Source organism: Lissotriton vulgaris, chromosome 5 (genome assembly GCF_964263255.1).
Source record: "Lissotriton vulgaris chromosome 5, aLisVul1.2, whole genome shotgun sequence".
NCBI classification, from domain to species: domain Eukaryota; kingdom Metazoa; phylum Chordata; class Amphibia; order Caudata; family Salamandridae; genus Lissotriton; species Lissotriton vulgaris.
Genome location: NC_141693.1, coordinates 1,869,581,648 through 1,869,607,381, shown reverse-complemented (window position 1 = coordinate 1,869,607,381; position 25,734 = coordinate 1,869,581,648). Strand labels below are relative to the sequence as shown.

Below are 25,734 nucleotides of genomic sequence, written 5' to 3'. Positions count from 1 at the left end.
GAAGGAGTTGAGGGCGGTTTGGTTGGCTCTCCTGTGGTTTACTCCTCTTCTTCTGGGTCGTGCTGACCGACAACCAGGTTTTTCAGGCTTATGTAAATCGTCAAGGGGGCATGTGCCGGTCTCTGTTTCTCCTCTCCAGGACGATCGGTCTTTGGGCCAAACTCAATCTGTTGTCTCTGATGGCGGTGTATCTTCCGGGGACGGAGAATGGGCCTGCGGACTCTCTGAGCAGGGTGTTACCTTCCTCTGGGACAATGTGTCTGTCCCCTCTTCTGTTCCGTCAGATCGTCCTCCGGTTTGGCCTTCCCTAGCTGGATCTGTTTCCCTCGGAGCAGTCGGCCCTTCTTTCCCATTTTTTCAGCCTTGTTCCTCTCGGCTGGCCTGGGCGTTCAACGCTTTCACCATTCCTTGGTGCCTGGGTCTTCTGTTTGCCTTCCCGCCTTTTGCGTTGATCCCCCGGGTCCTCCAGAAACTTCGGTTGGATCGGACGGAGATTCTTCTGGTGGTGCCGGAGTGGCCCAGTCGGCCTTGGATTCCCATTCTGTTGACTATTTCGGTGTGCTCCCATTGGCAGTGTCCCCTCTGCGGGCTCCTCTTCTCGGAGTGTCCTCTCTGCGCCGCCTCCGGCTGGGGGTCTGGCTGGAAAGGTTGAATTTGTTGGACCAGGGTTATTCTGTCGAAGTGGCCCAGAGTATCCAGTTGTCTAGACGTCCTTCCACCTTCAAGTCTTACGACCGTCATTGGAATAACTTCTCCTCCTGGTGCCTTGGAAAGGGTCTTTTATCCTCCTCCTGTGCGGCTGTACGGGTGCTGGACTTCTTGCATGATGGGTTTGTCCATGGGCTCATTGTTTCGACTCTCTGTGCGCAATGGGCTGCCATTCTTGCTTTTAGGGGTTCTGATGGGTCTTCTGTCTCCCCTTTAGTGGCTCGCCTTCTGCGTAGTGTTTTGATTCAGCGTCCTATTTCTCGCTCACCGGTCCCGGCCTGGGATATTCCCCTTGTTCTGCAGGCCTTGGCTGGGGCCCCCTTTGAGCCTTTGCTTTCTGTGGGCCTTAAGTTCCTTACGGCTAAAGTTGTTATTTTGGTGGAGGTTTCTTCTGGATGGAGGTTTGGTGAGATTGGTGCTTTGATGGCGTCTCCCCTTTTTTGCGTTTCTGCTTGGACAAAGTGGTTCTTCGTCCTTGTCAGCTCTTTCTGCCCAAGGTTTTGTCTTCTTTTCACTGTCAGGAGGATATTGTCCTCCCTGTTTTTTTTCCGGACCCCTCCTCTCCGGAGGAGGTGGTTCTACATTCTTTGGTGTGTTGCGGGCTCTCTGCATCTATTTGGATCGCTCCAGTGCCTTTCGTAAGGTTGATTAGTTGTTTGTTACCTACAGGGCTTCCTCCTTCCTTGTACACCTTGTCTCGATGGGTGCAATGTGCTGTAGTCTCCGCTTATGAATCCGCTCAGTGTCCTCACCCTTCTTTGGTGCAGGGTCGGTCTACCCCGGGTGTCTCCTTCTCCTGGGCCATGTTCAAAGGTGCCTCATTGCGTGACATTTGTAATGCTGCCACTTGGGCCTCTCCCCATACGTTTATTTCTCATTACCATCTTCAGTTGGGGATGGCAGCCTCTGCTGCCTTTGGCACTCATGTTTTGTCTGCTGTACATAATGTTTGATTTGTACTGCTTTCATTTGATTAAATTGACCTGTTTTGCCTCAATTTCTGGTCTTTCTTCTTACAATCACTGTGTGCTTGGGTATGTGCTCACTGTTAAGGAATGGGAAGAAAAGACTGGACGAGGAGGTAATGCCCGGTTCCTCACCGGTAATATTCATTACTCAGAGTCCTGGTCTTCCTGTCCCATTCCTGAGCCCTTCCCTCCCTCCCTGGGATTTCTTTGTTGTGATTGTTTTTGTTTTCTGGGTTTCTTTGGTATTCTCAGTAAGTTGTATGATGCGCTTCCCCCTATATGGTCACCCGATAGGTGAGGTATAGGGTTTCCGGGGAGCAGACTAGCTGCTCACTGTTAAGGAATGGGACGGGAAGACCAGGACTCGGAGTAATAAATATTACCGGTGAGTAACCGGGCATGTTCTCCTGCCTCCTTCGGGTCTATGAAGAGCTGTGTGAGACGAAGAAGGTGGGTAATGCCACGAATGGTAATTCCACAGCCCCACTTGCACCTTAAGGGGCCTAGGGGGAGCAGTGGAACAGAGGGAAAGCGAGGGCTTACCTGGGGGTCGTTATATCTGAGGTTAACAATTTTGGTCAACAACTGATGTGACATCATTTTAGTGAATAACCAACCATCAGTTGTTCATGATAAAGGCTGTCAAAGGAAGGTATACAGAACAAATTACTATTGTACAAGTAAGATGAAGCCTATGGCCAATTTTATCCTGTGTAGAAAGGTTTCAGTGTTCTTGACAGACTCTTGGATGTGCTATAGGCTCTTGTTTAGTACAACCAGTAAAATGGGCCGATGTGCATTCAGAATGTTGCAGTATATTAAGTTGACAAGAGGGTGTGTCCTCTGCCACAGTTTCAGTGGCTTCTTTAGCAAGGCTGGACAACTCAGTGGGTATGAGCCTTAGTGGCTTATAGTCCATGAAATGGTCTGACGTGCAAATTTTAACATGTGGGATGGAACCACTGGTGCTGGTACCCAAACTACGTCTTCAGAGGTATGAACATTTTAAGGGCCTGTTCCTACAAACCTGTTGGTTGCAGTTCTGCTTTTTGAGAGCTTGGGGTAACTATGGAATTGTGGGCACCCTCTGGTGCTGAAAATGAGGATCCCGCAAAATCATTGAACATTGGGGACTCTGTCATCTTAGTCTTTGCACAGTCATGACATTTCGAGCTTTGGTGTGGGTTCTGCCTGCCTCCCTTCCTCTACCCAGGGTGTGGCATAACGGACAGTGCGGCCAACGTTAGCACTGGGGAGCCAGGTTTGAGTTTCAGCATTGGCCCAAAATCCTGTGATTCTGGGCAAATTGTTTAACCCCCCATGCCTATAGGCAATGAATGTGATCTTGTGTAATGTAACTGGCGGTGATCTAAAGCAGTCCAATATGGCCTTTGGGTGGAGTTAATGCTATATACAAACTGGAAAAAGATGCTCGAAGAGGTAAAAACAAAGCTTCAACATAGGTAAAGACATAAAGATTCCCATTTCCTTGCAGATTTGAACAAAGTGAAAGCAGAAAACCAGGATAAATTGCAGTTTCACCGCTTAAATTATGTGATTGTAGGCAAATATTTTATTTCTATTAACTCATAAAGAATCAAGAGGTACTTTTTATCACCCCTCCTCCCAAAACAGAAATTACCACATACCTAGAGATTAGAGAGGTACAGCTCAGAAAGAGCTACCCTCTCTGGGGTCCCTTTTTATGGGATAAAATGCTCTCACCCACTAATAGTGGCAATCTCCATCATTGAGCTGCTACTACATGCCCTGTGTCACCATCAACAGAGGTGGAGCAATGAACTGTTTTTCTGTTGTTCACTATATTTTTGAGGGATGCTATACTCAAAGTGCAGTTAGAACTACTCTCAGGATACCCACTTAATGTTTAGTTCAAATTTGTTTAGTTCCCTACGTAGGATTACAAAATCTGCATTAGATGGTCTCGGGGTATTATCACCCTACAATCTCTTCAAATCATATTGTTAACATGCTTCGGCCAAATATTAGTTGCCACTCTGGGTCGATGTCCGCCTTCAGGACTATGACATTCCTTATGTCACTGCCACCATCATTCAATCCAGGGCTCAAAATCCCAAAAATGTTACTAGGCCTGCAGGTCTAGTAATTTGAAAAATCTCCTCGACCTAACTGTAACGTACTTGACCTCAGTCTGTTAAAGAGGAGCAGATGTGACATAAGATTTAAAGGCATCTTTATTGCTCGTTCACTTTGTGAGCAATAAAAATGCCTTTAAATCTTGTAATCTTGTCACATTTGTTCCGTTTTTAGAGAGAGAGGTCAAAAGTCAGTTTGTCTTCCTACTCGCCAGAAAGGGCATGTAGGACCTAAAAATAGCTCGTCCCGAATAAATCTGTCTCGCCATAGCGAGCAGGCAAGTGGATTTTTCAAGCCCGGCAGTCAGTCTCATTAGTGAACAGTAAAAGTTTATAAATGAGCCTATACAGTGGCCTTACTTGTCACTTATATGAGTGATGTCTGGATTTTTGTCTGTAAGACAAAAGATCATCATTATCAGTCATATACAAAGTGAGGATAGAAGTTTGCATTTACATACCCAGAAATGTGATTAGTAATACATACCAGATAGCCATGAAGTGAGACATGCATCACATTCCTATAATTTAAAGTGAAAAACATCACAAAATCATGAGGCACTTCCAAAACACTTGAGAGTTGTTTGATGGACTTAAAATCTGATACTGAGGTAATGGGTTTTTCCTCTTACCCTGATATCTGTACGCTATTTCCTAACCCTGGGTTGGGAGCGGGATTGTCGCCCTGTAGTCACACGCTGTATAGACAAGTCAATGTTACCCAATATCTCCTGTTTTCATGTCAGCAGTTAAAACACCTTAGTGAACTCGATGCTTGCATTGTTCCTTTTAGTTTTGCGTTAATAATACACTCCTTTCTTATCCAGACACTGACAAACCATGCCTTTGATATCAGCTCCCCACTTACTTCGTCAAAGGACCGATGGCACCTGGGATACCATTTCCGACCCTCCGACGATAGTGGTACAATCCCTGCGTGTGCCATAGTAGTGACCGTGTCGGCTGCTTTGCGTTACGCCGCGTATTGGTCTCAACACGTCACATGGCCGGGAGTCTAGACAGCTGAACGACCCATGGAACATGAAGGGTAAACACCCCTAGGGCGTACTAACTCATGTATGCCTCTCTCATGTAACACAAATGAATTAGTTGCGTAACCAGGTTACGATTTCTCACCACATGCCGTGTCAGCTCTCCCAATAAAATTCGAGTTTTTTAACTTCGAACTCTACACAAAATGTAATGTTAGTTTTGTCCATCTTACTGTAAACGCTAAGTTCAGTGATTTATTTATATCTTATTATAATGGTAGATGAGTCAATCAAGCTAGGCACCCTCCTGATGTTCAGAACATAGGCAATCAGTGGTCTTAAGCACTGGCTGGAGATAAGGAGTCTATGCATAAAGTCTTCATATACCTATGTATGTGTAATTGCATAAAATCACCCATCTGATGAAATATACAATGGTTTAGCTGGTTCCCATAAGTTACAGGCAATTCTCTCATAGACTGTTTAAATGGTGCCAAATTTGTTAATTTTTTTGCACTTGGCAATCAATCCATCTGTTTTATAAAGCGTGGCTGCTCACCTTTGAAGGTCTCAAGGCACTGTGGGGGTGTGGGATGTGGTGGAAGGGCGCAGCGGATCAGACTAAGTCCTGAGTTTATCCGAAGAGCCAGGCCTTGAGATCCTTCCTGAATTGCGTCAGCAAATGTGATTTTCTGAGGTGGAGGGGCAGGGTGCTCCATGTTTTGGAGGCAAGGCAGGATAAGGACATCCCTCCAGTTCTGGCCTTGCGGATTCGTGGGACGGTAGCCAGGGAACGCTGGGCAAAGCCGAGGTGTCTGTTGCGTATGTGGAATGGGAGGCAGGGATTTAGGTATGCAGGTTGAGCATTGTGAAGTGCCTTGAATGCATGTGTGAGTAGTTTGAAGGTTACTCTTCTGTCGACTGGGAGCCAGCAGAGGTGTTGAGTGATTTGGTTTCGACGGGGGATGTTGAGGATTAGTCTTGCTGTGGCGTTCTGGACATCCTGGGTCTCCGGAGGAGTTTCTGGGTGACTCCGGTGTAGAGTGCATTGCCGTAGTCGAGTCTGCTGCTGATGAGGCCATGGGTGACTGTCTTCCTGGAGTTGGTGAGGATCCATCTGCAGGTCTTTTGAAGCAGGTGGAGTGTATTGAAGCCGGCCGAGGGGACTGTGTTTATCTGGCGGTCCATTGTGAGTGAAGAGTCCAGTACGATGCTAAGGTTTTGTGCGTGGTTCGCTGGGGTAGGTGGACTTCCTAGAGCAAAGGGCCACCAAGAGTCGTTCCAAGCAGATGGGGAGGCTCCCAGGATGAGGACTTCTGTCTTGTCCGAGTTGAGCTTCAGGCAGCTGTCCTTCATCCAGGCAGGGACGGCTTTCATTCCTTCGTTGGAGTTGTTCCTGGCGACAGTGGGTTGTTTGGTGAGTAAGCAGATCATCTGGGTGTCGTCAGCGTAGGAGACTATGTTGAGCCCATGGTTCCTGGCGATCGCTGCGAGGGGGGCCATGTAGACGCTGAAGAGGGTGGAGCTGAGGGAAGTGCCCTGGATCACTCTGCAGCTGATCTCTATCGGTTTCGAGAGGTACATCAGAGTCTAACCCATTGTGTTCTGCCTGTGAGGAAGGAGCGGATTTAGTTGATGGCCTTGTTTCGCTCGGATACCAGCAACATGGAGTCTTGCGGCTAGGGTGCAGTGGGAGACGGTGTCGAGGGCTGCCGGGAGGTCCAGTAGGACGAGGGCCACGGTTTCACCCTGGTTGAGGACGGAGTTTATGTCGTCGTTGGCGACGATGAGGGCGGTCTCGTTGCTATGATTGCTTCGGAATCCGGATTGGGAGATGTCCAGGACATGGTTGGTTTCAATAAAGTTGGCGGGCTGGACGTTGATGGCTTTTTCAATGACTTTGGCTGGGAAGGGGAGCAGGGAGATGGGTCTGAAGTTCTTGAGGTCCGTCCGGTTCACGGAGGGTTTCTTCAGGAGGGGGTTGATCTCTGCGTGTTTTTCTAGTAGTCTGAGAAGGTGGCATTCTCGAGGGAGCAGTTGATGATCAGGCATATCTGGGGTGAGATGGCTAAGGTGACTCTGTGGAAGATGCGGTGCATGCTGGGGTCTGGAGGTGCTCCAGAGTGGATGCTTTTAATGGTCTTTATGGTGTCGTCCATGGTTAGTGGGGACCAGCTGTGCAATGTTGGTTGGGGGGGGGGGGGGGAGTGCCAGCATCGGTTGTGGTGGTTGATGGCGCGGTGGGGTGGCCCTGGGTGATAAAGTTGACGTAAATAGTCTTGATCTTGTGCTAGAAGGTGCAGAGTCTGTTGCAGAGGTCTTGGGAGGGTGGGACATCTGTGGCCTCTCTGCTGCATTTGGCGAACTCCTTGATGATGCTGATGAGTTCTTTGCTATTGTGTGCGTTGTTGGTGATTCTGTATTGGAGGGCCTTCTTCCTCGTGGTTTTGATGAGGTGGTGGTGTGCAGTGGTGGCTGCTTTGAAGGCAGTTGTGGGTTTCCGGGGTTGTATTGTTCCGGAATGCCTTTCTCGAGCCGTCTACAGGTGCGTCTGGACTCTTGAAGCATGGGGGTGAACCAGCTTGCTTTCTTGACGTGTTTGCCAGTGGCGTTTTTAAACGGGGCATGGGTGTCGGTGCAGTTTCCGATCCATTGGTGGAGGTTACGTGCTGTGGTGTTGACGTCTGAGGTTGTCAGTGGTGATGTCGTTGAGGAAGGCAGTGGGCGTGCTGGTGTGCGGTGGGTTTGTTGAAAGGGGAATGGATGCAGTGGTGGTCGCCGAGATGAGTACAGTGTTGTGACTGTAGGAGATGCTGTTTCCTGTGGCGGAGACGGGGTCCAGTGTGTGTCCTGCTGTTTGCGTGGGAGAAGTGACTAGCTGTTTAAGTCCTATACTGGCAATGTTCTCGAGGAAGGAGGAGGTGCTGGTATCGTTTTGGTTTTCCAAGTGGAAGTGGAGGTCTCTGAGTAGGATGTAGTCGGTGGATGTGATAGAGCAAAAGGCAAGAAGAGAAAAAAGGCACAAAGAGTAGGAAGAAAAAAAGAGAGAGCAGAGAAAAGAATGAAGCAGCAGAGGGACAGAGGGCAGCACAGCAGAAAACAGAATGCTATCCTACTGAACTACCAGGAATGAGGCTTAGACAGGAGCCTGCGGGTGGAGAAGGGCCTTGAACACCCGACCCAGAAGGGTCAGAGTGCACTCAAGGGGCAGCTACTTAGTGGTGGAGGTCTGCGGGGGAGAGCAGTGACACTGACCCTAACCAGTGGGCTTGCTCCTGTGCTCCATGATCCTCACCTTGACATTCCTAATGGTCATGCCCACATATAGTAAATTGCAGGAACAGCCAATAAAATACATGACTTTCTCTGAATTGCATGTCGTATGTGTGTCGAGGATGGGTCTCTCAATCCAGCATCAATTGACTTGGTAGTTTTAGTGAGGTGACATACTTTACACGTTCCAAATGCGCTGTATCCCACTACCAGAGGTAAATTCTAAACCCATGGTTCAGATATAGATTTTCTGTCTTGAGGTCTGGTATGCACTAGCATGTTTCTAATGCTGGCACTCTTCTTAAAGGAGAACATAGGTTTCTGTAACCCAAACCAATAGAATTTAAGATGTTATATGGTACCCACTAAAAAAGGTAGGACTGCGTATTAGGACAACAGGACTTCAGAATGCAGAGATTGAATTCATCTACACCATCGGAGACTGTTGTCCCAATTCTTAGCTACTTCTCAGTGCCTCACCTGAACCCCTAATCTCTCTGGGGTGGCAAATGAGTTTGGCAACCTCAAACATGACTCTCTGAATCCCAAGGAAATTGTGGAAACCGATCTTACCCCTTTCATTGTTTACTCATGCATGCCCTTGGGGAAACATAAGAAAGATGCAAAGAGCGTTTTCAATACATTTATTGAAACAATAGTACTCTTGAATAGAGAGAATGAACTGTGATTATTAGCAGACAAAACAAAGCAAAGTATCCAGCATTGTGAAAATGGTGAAAAGAATAAACAGTACAACCATGACAGTCTGATTTCTAGGTAGCTATACTCCTACCCAGCACCATCCCTACTCTTGGAGCATAGTGGGTGTACCCTCTGCCTAATCTCCTAGGTTAGCCTGAAACCCCATACCTGAATGACTTGGTCTGGAGTTAGATTGGCAATCTCTCTCAGCAAGGTGAGAAATCGGCATCAGTCAAAGCTGCATGTCGAACAGAGCAGAGCGGTGGTTCCAGGACCATCATGACTGGTGTACCCCTTCTGACCCACAAAGGGACAGTGCACAGTTTATATAATAAAACCACTGTGTTAGAGGTACACCTTTGATCCAATTATATATCTAGATGGTAGAAGCTGTCCCTGAGCTGGCAACGTAAGTACTAAGATATCTTATTCTGTTTTCCTAGCCTTAAACAAAGAGTACAGATTATGTAGCAGGAAAGGTATTTCTAGAAACAAGCATCATGTACAGTGTCTTCTGAGAAGAATATCATTCAAGCAAATATGTAAAACAATCTAGCTAAAATGAGGTGTAAAACAGTCTAGCTAAATGTGTAAAATATAAAACTAAAATGGAGAACCAAAGTGGGTCTACGAGGGCGTCGCCACAAAGATATGCAGAACGTCTTTACACAGATGAGTCAATCTTGTTGTCTATTGGTTGTTTCTAGCAATGCCTCCCTAGTGTTGTTCCTCGCTCAATTAAATGCTAAACATATTACCCAGTCTGGGTACTGTCCATCCCTTAGTTTTCTACTCAGTTTATTTACTTCTTGATTGACATCATCAGTGCTAGTGCAATTCCTCCGTAAGCGGAGGAACTGACACAATGGCAACTTTTGTCTGAGGTCCATGGGATAAAGATTATCATAAGACAATACACTGTTTTTGTTAATGGACTTATGGTACACTTGTGTTGTTAATTTGAGATGTTCAGATCCAGAAACAGTAGTGCCATATTGTTAATTTGGGCTGTAAAATGTAGAAAGGGATTTAATGAGTTTAGTCAGTCCAGAAAAATTTCCACTTACTTTGAATCCCCACTCCAAATCATTAGAACATCGTCAATGTACCTATTCCATATTCTGATCTTGTCCTGATAGGGATTGTTAGATGTATAAATAAAGTCCTTTTTAAACTCGGACACATATAAACAAACCAAACTAGGTGCAAATGCACTTCCCATGGAAGTCCCAGGGGTTTGAAGGTACACTGGTTTGATGAATTAAAAAATCTTTTTGAGTGTTATTCTTGCTAAATTTAGAATTAGAGGCCTTTGAGTTTAGCTTGATTGACACATCCACCATTATAATTGGATATAAAGTTACAGTGGGATGGATAAAATTAACACTATATTTTGTCCAGAGTTCAAAGTTAAAAAACTGGGATCCTAATGGGACAGCTGACATGGCATGTGGTTACACATCCTAACCTGGTTCAGCAACTAACCCATTTAGGTTTTATGAGAGAGGCATAGATGAGTTAGTACACCGTATGGGCTCCCCACCCACGCACACAAGGCACTCCACAACACCGGACCAGCGTACCTCAACAGACGACTCGGCCTCTACACCCCCGCCCGCCAGCTCCGCTGACCACGCCCTCGCCACCGTCCCCAGCATCCGAAGAATGACCGCCGGCGGCAGATCATTCTCCCACCTCGCCGCCAAGACGTGGAACACCCTCCCCATCCGCCTACGTCAGACCGAAGACCTTCTAACCTTCAGGAGACTCCTCAAGACCTGGCTCTTTGAACAGTAGCAGCACTCCTTCCCCCCTCCCCCCCTGTCCCCCCCTCCAGTGCCTTGAGACCCTCACGGGTATGTAGTGCGCTTTACAAATGCTATGATTGATTGATTGATTGATAGGTGTATACCCCAATGTGTTCCACAGGTCGATCAACGGGCTATGCTCTTGGCCATATGATATTCTGGCGCCAATACGTGTTGTTGCACGTCGCAGCCTGTGCAGCTGGTACTAATGTACACGGCAGGATTGTACCACTCTCATCGGAGGGTAGGAAGTGGTAACCTTGGCAGCGTTGATCCCTTGATGAAGTAATTAGGGGACTGATGTGAAGGCCATGGTTTTTCAGTGTCTGGATAAGACAGGAAGGTATTGCTAACGTGAAAAAAATCGGTAAGCGAGCATTGATTTCACTTTGGTGGTTTTTCAGTGTCTGGATAAGACAGGAAGGTATTGCTAAGGTGAAAAAAGGTCGGTAAGCGAACATTGATTTCACTTTGGTGTTTTAATTAACGACATACAAACAAGGCACATTGGGTAACATTGATTTGCTGTCTATAGTGTGTGTAACTACAGAGCGACACTTCCGCTCTCACCCTGGGTTAGGAAATAGCGTACTGTTATCAGGGTAAGAGAAAAACCCAATTACCTCAATACCGGATTTTAAATCCACCAAGCAACTCATGAGTGTTTTAGAAGTGGCTCACGATTTTCTGGTGTGTTTCACTTTAAATTATAGGAATGTGTTGCATGTGCCACTTTATGTCTGGTATGTGTTTCTAATCACATTTCTTGTTATGTAAATGCATATATCTATCCTCTCTTTGTGTATGATTGATAACGATGATCTTTTGTCATACAGAGAAAACTCCAGACATTGGTAATATAGGTGACAAGTTCACTGTACAGTTTCATTTATAACCGTTCCCTGGTTACTAATGAGATTGACTGAATGACAATGACATAAGGGATCTCATAGTCCTGAAGAAGGCCTTCGGCCATGAGTGGGGACTAATGATTGGCCGAAACATGTTGACAATATTGTATAGAGATAGGGTAGGATGATAATACCTCAAGACCATCTGATATAGATTTGTAAATCGTATCTAGGGAACCCAGAATAAAATGAACGAAACATTTAGTGGGTATTCTGAAGGTAGTTTTAACTGCACTTTGATCTCACAAAAATATAGTGATCAATAGAAAAACAGTTAATTGCTCAATCCTCTTGATGGTGATACAGGGTATGTAGTAGCAGCTCTATGATGAAGCATGCCACAATTAGAGGGCGAGGGCACTTTTATCCCATAAGAAGGGACCCAGCGAGGGTAGCTATTTGTAAGATGTACCTCTTCAACCTCTAGGTGTATGATAAATATTTGAATTCACCAAAACTCTTTGTTTTGTGTAACTTCTCAGTGTAGCACTATATATTGTAAATTATGTTTGTTGCGTTATTTACATACCAAACATTTGGCTCGTTCACAGGCTTTAAGATCCGAGCCAGACCCTTGGCTCGGCTCTGGCCCAGCTCTCCCTATAAATGTATTGCCTCACCCGCCTCGACCCATGCTATTTGTGATGGAAGTCTTTCTTGAGTCAAATCTGGTGAGCTGGGCTACAAGCCCTCATGGTTTGTCGGTCCTTCCTGAGCCACACAGGTCAGCTGAGCCTTGCACTTTGCCTTCCTCGTAAGGGGCTTACCCCTCTTCTCAAACTGGGAAAATCAGGTTAATTTTTTTCAAGGCAGGTTGTAGCATTAGGGCTTTTCCATAATCTATGTTTAGTTGTTGCCTGGAGAGAAAAGGGCGAACATAAACCATATTTCTGGTCCTGAGCACAGTCTCCTTTAGCAGTTCAGAAAAGGTTTAACCACCCGCTGGATGCGGGCAGTATTTATTATTCTGTAGGTCTACTGGCAGCAAGCAACAGTGCAATATTTCTGTGAAATTTCAACTCTGCCAATCTGACCAGAGAATGTCCTTTCAGGATTATCCAAAAGGCAGACGCAGAGGTCAGTCTCAGCTGGTCAAGCTATGTGTGTTACCTCGAACAAATAACTGAAACTTTCAGCCAAGGTCTAAGGGTTCTACTTATTGCCAAGATCCGCATAAGAAGGGGAGCTCTGGGGCGGTGGCAGGCAGAAATTGTAGATTACCCCCAGCCCTCGAGTGTCTACTGTTTCTTTACTGTGTTTCAGTGACATTAGGGAAGTATGCATATTGTCCTGTCCACAAGGAGAATGTTAAGGTGATCTTGAGAGGAACCACCATTTTGTGCAGGCAGTTGTCATGTCTTCATAGTGTACCACACTGTGCCAGGCACACAGGTGCACACAGGTGCACAACTCCCCACATGGAAAAGAAAAGCACCTAGTTATACTTGATTGTACAGGAGTGAGACTGGTAGGGCCATACCTCCCAGCCGCTTGCCCTGGGTTCTCTTCCATCACCCGTCAGTCGGTGTTACCCTACCCTCAGCTATTTTTAAGGTCTCGCTCTCGAGACCTATTGTCGTCGAGATGCCTCTCAAGGGAGACAGACCGGGGCACGCGCGGCGATTCTGGTTTGTTGCCGCGCTTGTAAGACGAGCCTGCCACAAAGCGTGCACAGCTGGCTCGAGTCAACAGTGTGAACGCGCGAAATTGCAGTGCAGCATGAAACCAAACAGGCCTTAGAGCTTCGTGGCCTACCTGGTGCTGTGTTGTGTAACACGCCCCAGCCACATATCATGTGTCAGGCTGTGTGGACAGTCTAGTCACATTATATAATCACACCGCCCAGACCACCACCAAACCCATCCTTCACTCTCCCTTACAGCTACGCATGTTTATATTGACAACAATAAACTATAACGCCCGTCTGACTGCCCCATCCTCACCCTTTAACTTCATCTGTGAAACATTGTGTTGCTACCTGCTCAAAAGTAACACAACTCACACATCTGAAAATGGACACCACTACGTTTTCACCCTCCGCAGTTCTAGATCCTAAAACACTTTACTATGAGAATTGAACATGTATTAAATTCTACTCTGCCTTAAGTAGAGACATTTGTTTTATTATGTGTGCAATTTGAAAATTTAAACACACATTATTTTAAATTTTAAAAATTATTAGTACCTGAAACCTAAATACAATACACAACATCAAATTCAAGGAGTTTCACTCAATAACGTAAATACAACCCGTACAAAATCTTTACCTTACAGTTCCATTATCTTTACATAGTAACCCAACAGACCTGTAGACCAAGCAGCAATATGTTTGAACAAAAGGCTATTTCAGACTAAGGATTTGTGGGATGTTCCCACAGTTATTATGCTGTTCTAAAATATGTATTGTTTTCCGTCCCAGATGAAGGGGCTCTGCGTTGGCTCCACAGCTGTAACCATACGAAACCTGTGCTGCTGTAGTCTTTCCGAATCAAGACACTCTGCTCTTCCTTTTCAGAGCCTTGCGATGAAGGTGGTGAATCTAAAGCAGGCCATCCTGCAGGCCTGGAAGGAACGATGGAGTGACTACCAGTGGGCCATTAACATGAAGAAGTTCTTCCCCAAGGGAGCCACGTGGGACATCTTGAATCTGGCAGGTGTGTTTTGTGGATATGTGTTACTTGCACTTATGTCCGCATGTACTTGCCGGGCTCCCTGTTTTATTTGGTGGCCAGTTAGGTCTTCCTGGGGTATTTTGCTGCATTGCTGTGTCTGTTTTTAGAGATCAACGAGAACGTGGATTTATTTTAATGCATAATTCAGAACGTTCTATTACTTATCTCTAGCACTGACATGTTTCGTAGATTCACAAGCTTGTTTGGATATCCTTCGATGTTAGAGGGGGGATACCAAGTAGCATATAAAGTGTTCTTTTAGCTCCATTAATTTCACATTCAATCAGAGCAGACGCTCCCACTCAGCGTTCTTTACACAAGCAAAAGGTACAGCACAGAAATAACAAGAAAAGCTTCCCTCATGCGAGGAGTAGGTGTACAGCATAACTAGTAGGATGTGTTTTTGCATGAATAGAAAGGGAGGAACTGTGCGAGATTGTATGCCCCTGGCCTTGTTGTGGCTTCACACTGCCTTTCAGTTCCATACGAGGCAGTCAGATGATCTATTCCAGGAAAAATGTTCAGCTTTTTTCTAACGTTATATTAGTTGAGTTTGTGTACCGAATATACAGTTTGAGAGATTCCTACAGTTTAAGATACAAATCCCTTTTGTAATTTCATATTTGCATGCTTTTTAAAGTCACACTTATTTGATATCCCGATTTTGGATGCTTTCTTACTATGCTTTGTCAGAAAAAGATCGTGAGGTGATATTCATGCTCTGCGAACAGGCTTGCACACCTTGCATGCCCCTTTTCATGTCATACCACTCAGTGCATCTATGTCAATCCAGAATACCGCAGTATTCTCTACCATGTTTAGTACTTATTACAAACCTATGTAAAAAGTCCCACGATTCCTTGTCACAGTCTTGCGATTGTTTGTCAAGTACCTATCTGGGAAACGGGCAACCAATATTGCCATTTTTATCTAATTGTTTTTTTATTTTTAAAACGTTTTTAGCCCCAAGCCTTACTTTTGTATACTCAGACCTTTCATTGAAGTTCTGATTATAATCGGGACTGACACAGTAAAGCAGGGCTAAGTTTATTTAAATTTGCTGGCAAACAGTCGGGGCATTACTACTTCGTCCTCTTCCTCATCACAGTCATTGCAATATGAGGCTGTAGCAGAACATAATGTGTTGCTAAAAAGAAAGTCAAATGCACCCTTTCCTGCTTTAGTTTCTGACTTGCTCTGTCTCGAGTTTGTGAACAACTTGTAGATGGTTTTCCAGGAATCTTTACTCTGTGGGGTCCTCCTTCCATGGCTAGTCCTTTCTGAATAAATTAATTAAATATGTATAAAAAACACAAATGGTCTTTATACATGTCCATTTTTGTAAACAGCAATCCCCTGTTGTTTCAACAAGCATTTTACTATCTCGTGCAGTGACAGTGTTAATGTACCTCTGAATGCAAACGGAGTTCCATTTTGTTGTGTTTAAAATACCACCTAATCTATTACAGTAGCATAACTGAAATTAAGAAAGTGCTTTCCGGTGATCTTAGTTGATTTCTTTTTCTTTTCAGAAGCACTTCTGGAGCAGGCTATGATTGGACCATCTCCAAATCCTCTAATTTTGTCATATCTGAAATATGCTGTCAGTTCACAGGTAAGGCAGGGTGATTGCTGCACACAGGAGGGGTTGGAAGGCAGATGGTGTATGTGCTCATGCTGGCCCTTCTGGATGTAGGCACCAAGTGATTTCAGTTTCAGAGGTGAGGATTAGGTTCCTCTGTAAAGACAATTGGATGCCTGCCTATAAACCGTGATACCCACTTAACCAGCCTCATCTAGACCAGGGGTACTGGATTTAAGCGGCAGGAGAGGGCCAAATTATGTGGCAGGTTTGAGTAAATTATGCGGCATAATGCAGCACATATTATAATAGCATTACTTCATTATTTTGTCATTTTTAGGGCTCGCCCCTTTCCTATTCCGCAGGAATAGGAAAAAGAGCCCTAATGCAGCTAAACCACTACTTAAGGCCAAGGGCTCTCCCCAAAAGCGGATTTTGGGAAGTGCACGCCTTCTGCCTATCAGCCTGCCAGTTCTCCTCCCCTAATTATTCACTTCACTTATTCACGGCCGCAGGCCGTGACTCTGGCTCTTCAAAGGCTCTGCTCCCCGCCTGCACTTCACGGCCGCCAGGCTGTGCCCCTGTCGCTTCATCTGCTTGCCTTCTGTCCCTTAATCTCCCCGTGACTCCCCCCTCACCTCTCCCACTCCACTGCTTCAGGCCCCCTCCATTTGCTCAGGACATTGCTTGTTTTAACTTCATTCACGGCTTCCAGCACGTTTCTTTTGCTCTTCTCTTCCGTTTCAGTGCCTGCCATTTATTGTTGCGTTATGCGGCCGCCAGGCCGCGACTCGCATTTCTGCTCAGCCCCCCTCCCAGCGCTGCCTTGTTTTTTTTTTGTTCTCAGTATGGCCGTGACTCGCATTTCTGCCCAGCCCCCCTCCCAGCGCTGCTCTCTCTGGACTATTTCTGTTATCCTTTCGGTTTCATTGTACTCTTCCTCTTTCTGACCCGTCTCTTGTCTTGTCTCTTCCTCTATCGTTGAGCGACACTCAGGCCCTCTTCTGTCTGTTTTACCCGTTCACGCTCTGCATCTCACTCACAGCTTGGTGCCGCCAGCAGCTCTTCCCGCTCCGCCCCCTGCTGCATCAAAGGTTCCCCTAATTATTGACGGCCGCCCGGCCTTACTTTCAGTTTCACGGCCTCCAGGCCGTGTCTCCTTTTATTTTAACTTTTTATTTTTTATTTTACCCGTTGATTGTCTTCAGCCAGCCTCCTTTTCTCTTCGCTACCCTTTTCTATGTTTTTTCATCTTTGTTTTCTCACTGTACTGCCTTTTGCCCATCTCTTTCTACTGTCTCTATCTCTTTTTTGCCCCTTCCCTTCTGTATGATGCATGTCTCTTTTCTGTATCTCACTTTGTCTGTCCTGCCCCACCCAGTCTCTCCCGTGGGTGCACTTACATTTCTCTATCATTTCTCATTGTCTCCACTTAGTGTCTTTATTGCTCTCTTCCTCTCGTGCGTTGATCTTTGTTTTTCTCATCCACTTTGCCTGTCTAATGCATGTCTCTTTCCTACTCTGCCCTTAAAATATTGGAATTCCGAGTTTCCCATTCACTCTCCTAGTCTCTTTATTGCTGTCACACTATCTCTCGTTGCTATATTTCTCCCAGAGTATTCTATCTCTTGCCTGTGTCTGTTTGTGCACCCATGCTTTTATTGTCTGTATAGCTCTCCTCTCTTGGACTCACAGGCCCTCTTCTGTCTGTTTTACCCCTTCCCGCTCTGCATCTCACTCACAGCTTGGTGCCGCCAGCAGCTCTTCCCGCTCCGCCCCCTGCTGCATCAAAGGCTCCCCTAATTATTCACGGCCGGCCGGCCGTACTTTCAGTTTCATGGCCTCCAGGCCGTGTCTCCTTTTATTTTAACTTTTTATTTTTTATTTTACCCGTTGTTTGTCTTCTGCCAGCCTCCTTTTCTCTTCGCTACCCTTGTCTATGTTTTTCATCTTTGTTTTCTCACTGTACTGCCTTTTGCCCATCTCTTTCTACTGTCTCTATCTCTTTTTTTGCCCCTTCCCTTCTGTATGATGCATGTCTCTTTTCTGTATCGCACTTTGTCTGTCCTGCCCCACCCAGTCTCTCCCGTGGGTGCACTTACATTTCTCTATCATTTCTCATTGTCTCCGCTTAGTGTCTTTATTGCTCTCTTCCTCTCGTGCGTTGATCTTCGTTTTTCTCATCCACATTGCCTGTCTAATGCATGTCTCTTTCCTACTCTGCCCTTAAAATATTGGAATTCCGAGTTTCCCATTCACTCTCCTAGTCTCTTTATTGCTGTCACTCTATCTCTCGTTGCTATATTTCTCCCAGAGTATTCTATCTCTTGCCTGTGTCTGTTTGTACACCCATACCTTTATTGTCTGTATAGCTCTCCTCTCTTGGACTCAAACTTTACACTTCCTCTTGCCTCTCTCTCTCTGTCACTTTTACCCAATGATGCCCTCTTCTTTCTCTTTCGTTCTCCCTGTGTCTCACTGTACTGACTTTTGCCAATCTCTTTTTTTCAACTCGTCCATCTACTACCACTATCTCGTCTGTATCACGTACTTCCCAGTCTCTCATTTGCTAGCCCCATGCATTCATTTTTCCCCAACCTCTCGTTGTCTCCCTCCAGTTTGTCTTACTCTTTCTCTCCCTTTCATTCATATTGTCTGCTCTTGTCTTTCTCTCCCGCAATCTCTCTGGCCCACTCGTACCTTTTTCAGACTCACTATCTCCTTCTTTCATAGCACCTACAATCTAGCTGCCACTGCCCTTCAGTCTCTCTGTGCCCCTCCTCTCCCCGTGCTCTGCCTGCTCTATGCCTGTGCCTCTCCGCGGCTTGACCTGCTCGGTGGATCGTCGTCTTCCATATCTGCCTTTGCCCCTCCTGTTTCTCACCGCATGATCTCTGTCTGTGGCACTCTTCTTCCTCAAAGCCTGCCATCCTTTCTCTCTACTCCTTCTTTGTGTCTGTTTCTCAGGCAGTTTCTGCCTTCTATCTCCCCTCCTCTCCCTCCTTCCCCCTCGTCCTCCCTCTCCCTCCCTCCCCTCACTCTCTCACTCTCCCTCTCTCCGTCTACCTCTCTCCCTTTCCCTCACTTCCCTCTCCCTCTCTCCTCTCTCACCCTCTCCCTCTCTCTCTCCTCTCCCCCTCTCCCCTCTCTCTCCTCTCTCCCTCTTTACCTTCCCCCTGCTCTCCTTTTTCTCCCTCTCCCCAGCTCCCCCTCTGCCTGCTCTCCTCTCTCCCCCTCTCTCCCCCTCTCTCTCCCCTCCGTCCTTTGCTCTCGTCCTCCCCCTCTCTTCTTACCCTCCTTCTCTCCCTCTACCCTCTCTCCCTTTCTCTCTCTCCCTTTCCCTCACTTCCCTCTCCCTCTCTCCCTTTCCCTCTCTTCCCTCTCCTCTCTCCCCGTCTCCCTTTCCCTCACTTCCCTCTCCCTCTCCTCTCTCCCCGTCTCCGTCTCTCTCCTCTCTCCCCCTCTCTCTCTCATCTCTCCCCCCTCTCTCCTCTCTCTCTCTCTTTACCCTCTCCCTGCTCTCCTTTTTCTCCCTCTCCCCATCTCCCACTCAGCACCACCACAGCATCACTCAGCACCACCACAGCATCACTCAGCACCACCACAGCATCACAGCATCACTCAGCACCACCACAGCATCACTCAGCACCACCACAGCATCACTCAGCACCACCACAGCATCACTCAGCACCACCACAGCATCACTCAGCACCACTCAGCACCGCCACAGCATCACTCAGCACCACCACATCATCACTCAGCACCACCACAGCATCACTCAGCACCACCACAGCACCACTCAGCACCACCACAGCACCACTCAGCACCACCACAGCACCACTCAGCACCACCACAGCACCACCGCAGCACCAATCAGCACCACCACAGCACCAGTCTGCACCACCACGGCATCACTCAGCAACACCACAGCATCACTCAGCACCACCACAGCATCACTCTTCACCACCACAGCATCACTCAGCACCACCACAGCATCACTCAGCACCACCACAGCATCACTCAGCACCACCACAGCATCACTCAGCACCACCACAGCATCACTCAGCACCACTGCGCCATCACAGCATCAATCTGTGCAACCATTCAACAACTGGTTCAATTATGTTCTCTCAGTGTTTCAAGCTTTATTACAAATGTCACAAAAAGATGTTAATATTTCACTTCTGTTCTTGGATTTTCGTCACAATAAAATACACAACATAATCTTCACAAAAGTTTTTTACAAAAGTTTAAGCTATTGCCATTATAAATTACAATCACTTTTATTTAAGTATTAATTACTTAAAAAAATTAAAAGCCATTGTTATTTGTAATATCAATACATCTAAGTCACGTAAATACAAATCATGTTGCATTACAAATGCTATAGGTGTCACATTTGCGAAAGTTATAACTATTGGCATTGTAAATGACAAAGATATTAAGTTAGCTATTTTCAAAACCAAAACAAAAATAAAAAAATTGTCATTTACAAGACCAATAGCTCAAACTTTCCTAATGCGAGACCTATTGCATTGCAAATGCTTGTTAAACTTGGTAACACTGACTGGGCATTGGTTGCTCCTCATTAGTGCCAGTTTAATACCCAAATATAGCAACAAGCAGCAGAAAGGTGACCAGTCGAGATTTGCAAAGGACCTTCCAGCACTCTTCAGCACGTGTTTGTAGCTGCATTGTTAGTAACTTTTGAACAGTTTGACCTAGAAACGATTTATTTTTTTAAATCTGCTGATTATGCAGCATATGATAGACTATGTGTCAAATCTATAACTATGCAAAGATCGCTGCAGCCTGCGAATCGCATAATTCCAGTGGACACGGCCTAGACAAACGAATATCACAAAGCTGGATCTCACAGCTGAAAGGACACTGCTTGTTCCATCAGATGTTATCCATAGTGTAAGACTGAATGTGTTCCACATTTCCCCATAGAAATCTATTTGAGTTGAGCTGGCCTGTGGCCTGCACTGGCGCAGAAAACAGTGACATAAACTCACACAAGCGCTGTTTATAGATCACTGGAGGCCTCCTTGTTCGTCAGTCAATTTGTGTTTAATTATCTAATGTGACTTTGCTGTGTTCTTCTCATGCCAGTTCAAGCTGAAGCCCACTTGTCAGTGGCCTGTGCAATGTTATCAAAACACACACACACTCACACTCACTCACTCTCACACACACTCTCCTCTCATCCATTGCATGCTTGCCATTTTAATGGCTAAGTATAGGGCTTTTGTAGTATAGCACACCCCTGCCGCCTCTCAATGTTTTTAAGGTAGAAGGTGCAGTTTGTTATACAAATGTATGTTCCAAGTTGATTGTTGACTACTACAGTCTTCTGTAGGATGAGATGAAAAGTTAGTAGTGTTTGAAAGCCCAAATTTTGTTCTTGTGACTCCTGAGTTGTTGAAGCACACCGGTCTTATGCATCCGATCAGTGTTACTATCCCTCTGTTCTTGTCATAGGATGTCCCATTTTCTTCTTTGCTGATTTTAGTCAGACACCCATTGTTCTCTTGCACACCCTTGCCATGGTACACGTCTTTCAAAACTTCATAAACACTCCCTGTTATACCCTTACATGGATTCACATGCTCAATAAACACACATTGACAAACCCTGACATGCAACCATTTTATCCTCCTTCATAAGACCTTGAAGAAGTGGCCCCAAATGACTTACACAGACTTCCATGGAGTCCACTTGACAACATTTTTGTGTCTCCTTTCTTACAGATGGTTTCCTGCTCCACAGTCCTCACAGCCATCAGCCGGGTAGGTTTTCTAAAGTGTGTGCATTACAGTGTTTTATTTCAGAATCACAGATAAAAGCTATAATGATTTGGTGTGGGGAAGGGGGAAAAGAAGAAGTCAAGAAATGATACCTCTGCTGTGATTTTATTTATTTCTCATGCTTACTCTGTGGCTCCATCCTGACCCAATGTTTGCTCTGTTTAGAACCAACAATTTCTGTGTGGATCTTGGCAGACCCAGCAACCACTCTGTGGCTTCCGAGGCCTGACAATTGCTGTATGGCTTTATGCCTGTTTAACACTTGTTCGGGGACTCCATGGAAGTCTATAGCTAAACCTAATCAGAATATGTGGGTTGTCATTGAAAAAATGGGAATGAGTACTCATGAGGCCAGGCACTTGCCAGTCAAACGATGTCTGGAGGGGCTATCTTAATAATAGTACCTGGTGGAGGGTTGCACAGTCTCCCAATAAACATCAGCCAAACAAAACCGTTCCCACAGACATTAGTGTGCTGTGAACTGTTTCCTCATCAATTCCCATATAAGGAAGTCTCCATTTTTTTTATCATATATGTGCATGTTAAGGCATGGTTCCTGGCCGAGAGCATCAATGAAAAATGTAAACTGCAAATTCTATTACAGCTTACAGTAAGTATGTGCTGCTATGTTTTAAAATGTCCATGAAAAGGCTCATCCTAAAGCAGGTTTTCCAAGTCTGCATGCTGGTGAGGGTACCATGTTATTTGGTTACCGAGAGGTGTTTGGGAATTCAACCTGCTGTCTGCATCTCTCCTGTCTAGCTGTTTATTGCCAGGCATTTGTTCATATTTACGACATGCCTGTTTTTTGAATGTTTTTACCTTTTTTTTTTAAAGACTCATACTGCCATTTCATTTTCTGTTTGCAGTTTGATGACTTCTCCCGGGATCTCTGTGTTCAGTCACTGTTGGAGGTCATGGGCATGTTCTGTGATAGACTGAGGTAGGACATTACTTCTTTCACGTGCTACTTACTCTCTGGTGTGCCAATATCCTCCTATGCTGTGTAGGAAAGGACCTTTTTGTATGATCAAACCCCCTAGTTTTCTAACTGATGCTACTGTGTTTTTGATTCTGTAGTGAACTGATCCAGCTTTGCAAGCCCCAGTGCATGTGCTCTGATCCTTAAAGCACTTGTGCAATTGGCTAATGCCCAAGACTCTTTTAACTTACTTGTAAGATCATAGTATATGGTATAAGTGGTACCCAGGAATAGTACATTATATGTTATTAATATACTTCAGCACTTACTTGTGGCATCACTGCACTGACAGGGTGAAAACTTGTCTCTTGGCCTGTTACTGCAGCCTACACAGGCATCTTCAAAACTACCAATTTGACATAGCAAAATAAACCCTTTTGCCAGATCAAATCCTTCCTGTTTAATATCAGTAAGCCACCCCCAGAGAGGGTCTTGCTGGCCTACCTGGCAGGGCGCCTAATATTAAAAAGGCCATGCTCCTTTTGTGATTGTCATGCCCTGATAGTGGAAAAGTGAAATTGCCATTTTCACTGTAGCAATGCAGGTGGTCCCATTGGCTGTTATGGAGTATCACTAGCTGCATTGCTAAGTGTTAACTTCCACGGTGGGACCAACAAAGGTATTACTCCAAAGTATCAAATTAATCGCTACTTTAAACCTGACTCATTGCTCAAGCATCAATATCAGTTCTGAAGTTCTGAAAATTAGTAACATAGCATTAGAAATCTGAGTTAATAAACTAAATATATACAACGTGTTGAGGATGCAAGGAGAGAGTAAGAGTGCATGTGGGTGCGTGCGCGTGTGTTTGAGAGAGAGAGAGATACGGAAATAATGTAAGCTCAATATAGCGTCGACCAAGTGTAGAGTAATGTATTGTTATATTCAAGCGTCCTAAACATCCTTGATCCTGCTGACATATTACTACATGTTTGGCGCTTTCCATGCCTTCTCCCAGCCCATTATGCATCTAATTCATTACCTGCAAGAAGCCCCCTATGTGCGAAAGAGCAATAAAAAATTAGTAACATAGCATTCGAAATCTGAGTTAATAAAATAAATATATACAACGTTATGAGGATGAAAGGAGAGAGTAAGAGTGCGTGTGTGTGCGTGTGTGCGCGTGTGTTTGAGAGAGAGAGAGAGATACGGAAATAATGTAAGCTCAATATAGCGTCGATCCTTCAGGTAAGTTGCTTGTTAACGAGTTATACATACTGAATTCAGGGATCCCGGCTTCTCCGCTGGCCAAAAAGTGTGTGATCGTGCATGAAGCATTTGTTCTGGTATTCCAGTTTTCATATCTGCCAGATATGTTTTAAGTGACATAGGGGCATATGTATCAAGATTCAATTTTGCGATTCCTAAATAGCGATTTTTAAGGAATCGCTATTTAGAAATCGCAAAATGGAATGTATGAAAAAAATCGCTATTTTTTTGCGATTCCTTACACTTCCTTATTTGCGAATTCGCATTTTGTGAATTCGCAATTTGAACTAATTCTCAAATTGTGAATTTGCAATTTGCTAATCGCAATTTGAGAATTATTTCAAGGGTGCAGGGGTGTCTGAAAGGCACCCTGCTGCACCCCTGAAATGTACATGTGTGTGCATATGGCGCACATACATGCCCCATGGGCATGTGTGTGCGTCACATGCTACCTTAAAAAATGCTAAATTGTGCATTTGTTGAGGACTTCGCAAATTACCATCAACTACAAGTTGGTGGTAAATTGCGATTCCTTAACAAAAATTCGCAAAACAAAATGCATCATACATAGCATTTAAGAAATCGCAAAATTTGCGATTCCTTAAATGCTATGGCAAATTAAGGAATCGCAAATCTTTGCGACTTCTTAATTTGCAAATTTTTGATACATTCTAAAACATGCTAAACAACCATTTGCGAGTCGCAAAACGGTTGATACATCTGCCCCATTGTGTGTGAACCACCGAGTGAGAGAATAGCTAATAATTAGTTTTTTTTTAAAAAGCTGTGCTAAGGCTTTGAAAGCAAAGTGGATATAAGAGCACATTTAAGCAAGGCTAAGGCTTTGAAAGCAAAGCAGATATAAAAGCACATTGACTAATGGCGATATTTCAAAACAATGTGAATATAAGGCTAAAATTTGCAAGCAATGCGGACTTGTTAAAGGACATGAGAAGCGCATTCACTAATGCTGATAAGTGCGTGCGGGTATGCGTGTGCGGAGACGCGGGACTCTGCTCCTTTTCAAAGCACATACTTGTGCTTGTGGCGCGCCGCTGCGCACTCCCGCAAGGCGTATGCCGCCACAAGCACGAGTATGTGCTTTGTAAAAAGAGCTGCACGACGGCTAAAGGTCTCCTATGCAGTGCATGCGCACTGCGTAGGCGAGACCTAAAAAGGGCTCTTCCAGAATATAGACGCACTGCTCCACCTAACCTCCAGGGGATGCCCGCCCTCCCTAGCACTAGATCCAAGAACAGTGCCTCTTGGCAAACCTTTACACCCCTCAGTGAAAATGACATCTACAACACTCTTCTTGAGATCAAACCTTCCAACCACTTCAGTGACACTCTACCTCCTCCCATATTCAAAGAAATTGAGGCTGCCATCCTACCCATTTGGGCAAAGATTGTTAATGCTTCACTACTGCAAGCCATGATACCCGGTTGCCTAAAAGCAGCGCAAGTATCCCCCATTCTGAAAAAAAACCAAACGCAAATAGTTCTGATCTGAATAGCTTCCGTCCTATCTCCAACATCCCCATGCTGGCGAAACTTTTAGAAAAGTGTGTGCAATCTCAACTCTGTGTTCACATTGAGAAATTCAAACTGTTGGATCAACATCAGTCAGGCTTTTAGAGAGGCCGCAGCACAGAATCTGCACTCACTCACATCTTAGATGACATTTTAAAGTTGCTAGACCAAAATTTATCCTACCACCTAATTCTCCTTGACTTATCTTCTGCCTTCGACACTGTTAACAACAGCAAATAACTTTCCACGATAGAACACAGGATGGGTCTATCAGGTGTGGCTTTCAATGGTCTTCTTCCTTTATCCACAACAGATCTCAAAGAGTCAAAGAGTCAAAGGGAATCAATCCCTATCTCAGCCTTCTACAGTCTTGATGGGGGTTCCACAAGGGTCCGCCCTTTCATCCATACTCTTCAATTTATTCTTGGATCCTTTAGCTAATGCCCTGAACTCAGCAAACATTCTCTT

The 25,734-nt window shown here is 45.2% G+C and overlaps 1 protein-coding gene across 2 annotated transcripts in view; it reads left to right on the top strand.

Moving 5' to 3' along the window:
- MED24 (mediator complex subunit 24) overlaps positions 1-25,734 on the top strand; it is a 296,784-nt gene that overhangs the window by 13,356 nt on the left and 257,694 nt on the right. For both annotated transcript variants that reach the window (XM_086924369.1, XM_086924368.1), the window contains exons 2-5: positions 13,995-14,133; positions 15,684-15,766; positions 21,487-21,525; positions 22,413-22,486. In XM_086924369.1, coding sequence (XP_086780495.1) covers positions 14,004-14,133; positions 15,684-15,766; positions 21,487-21,525; positions 22,413-22,486 — 326 coding nt within the window. In that variant the 5' untranslated portion in view covers positions 13,995-14,003. The remainder of the gene's footprint in view (positions 1-13,994; positions 14,134-15,683; positions 15,767-21,486; positions 21,526-22,412; positions 22,487-25,734) is intronic.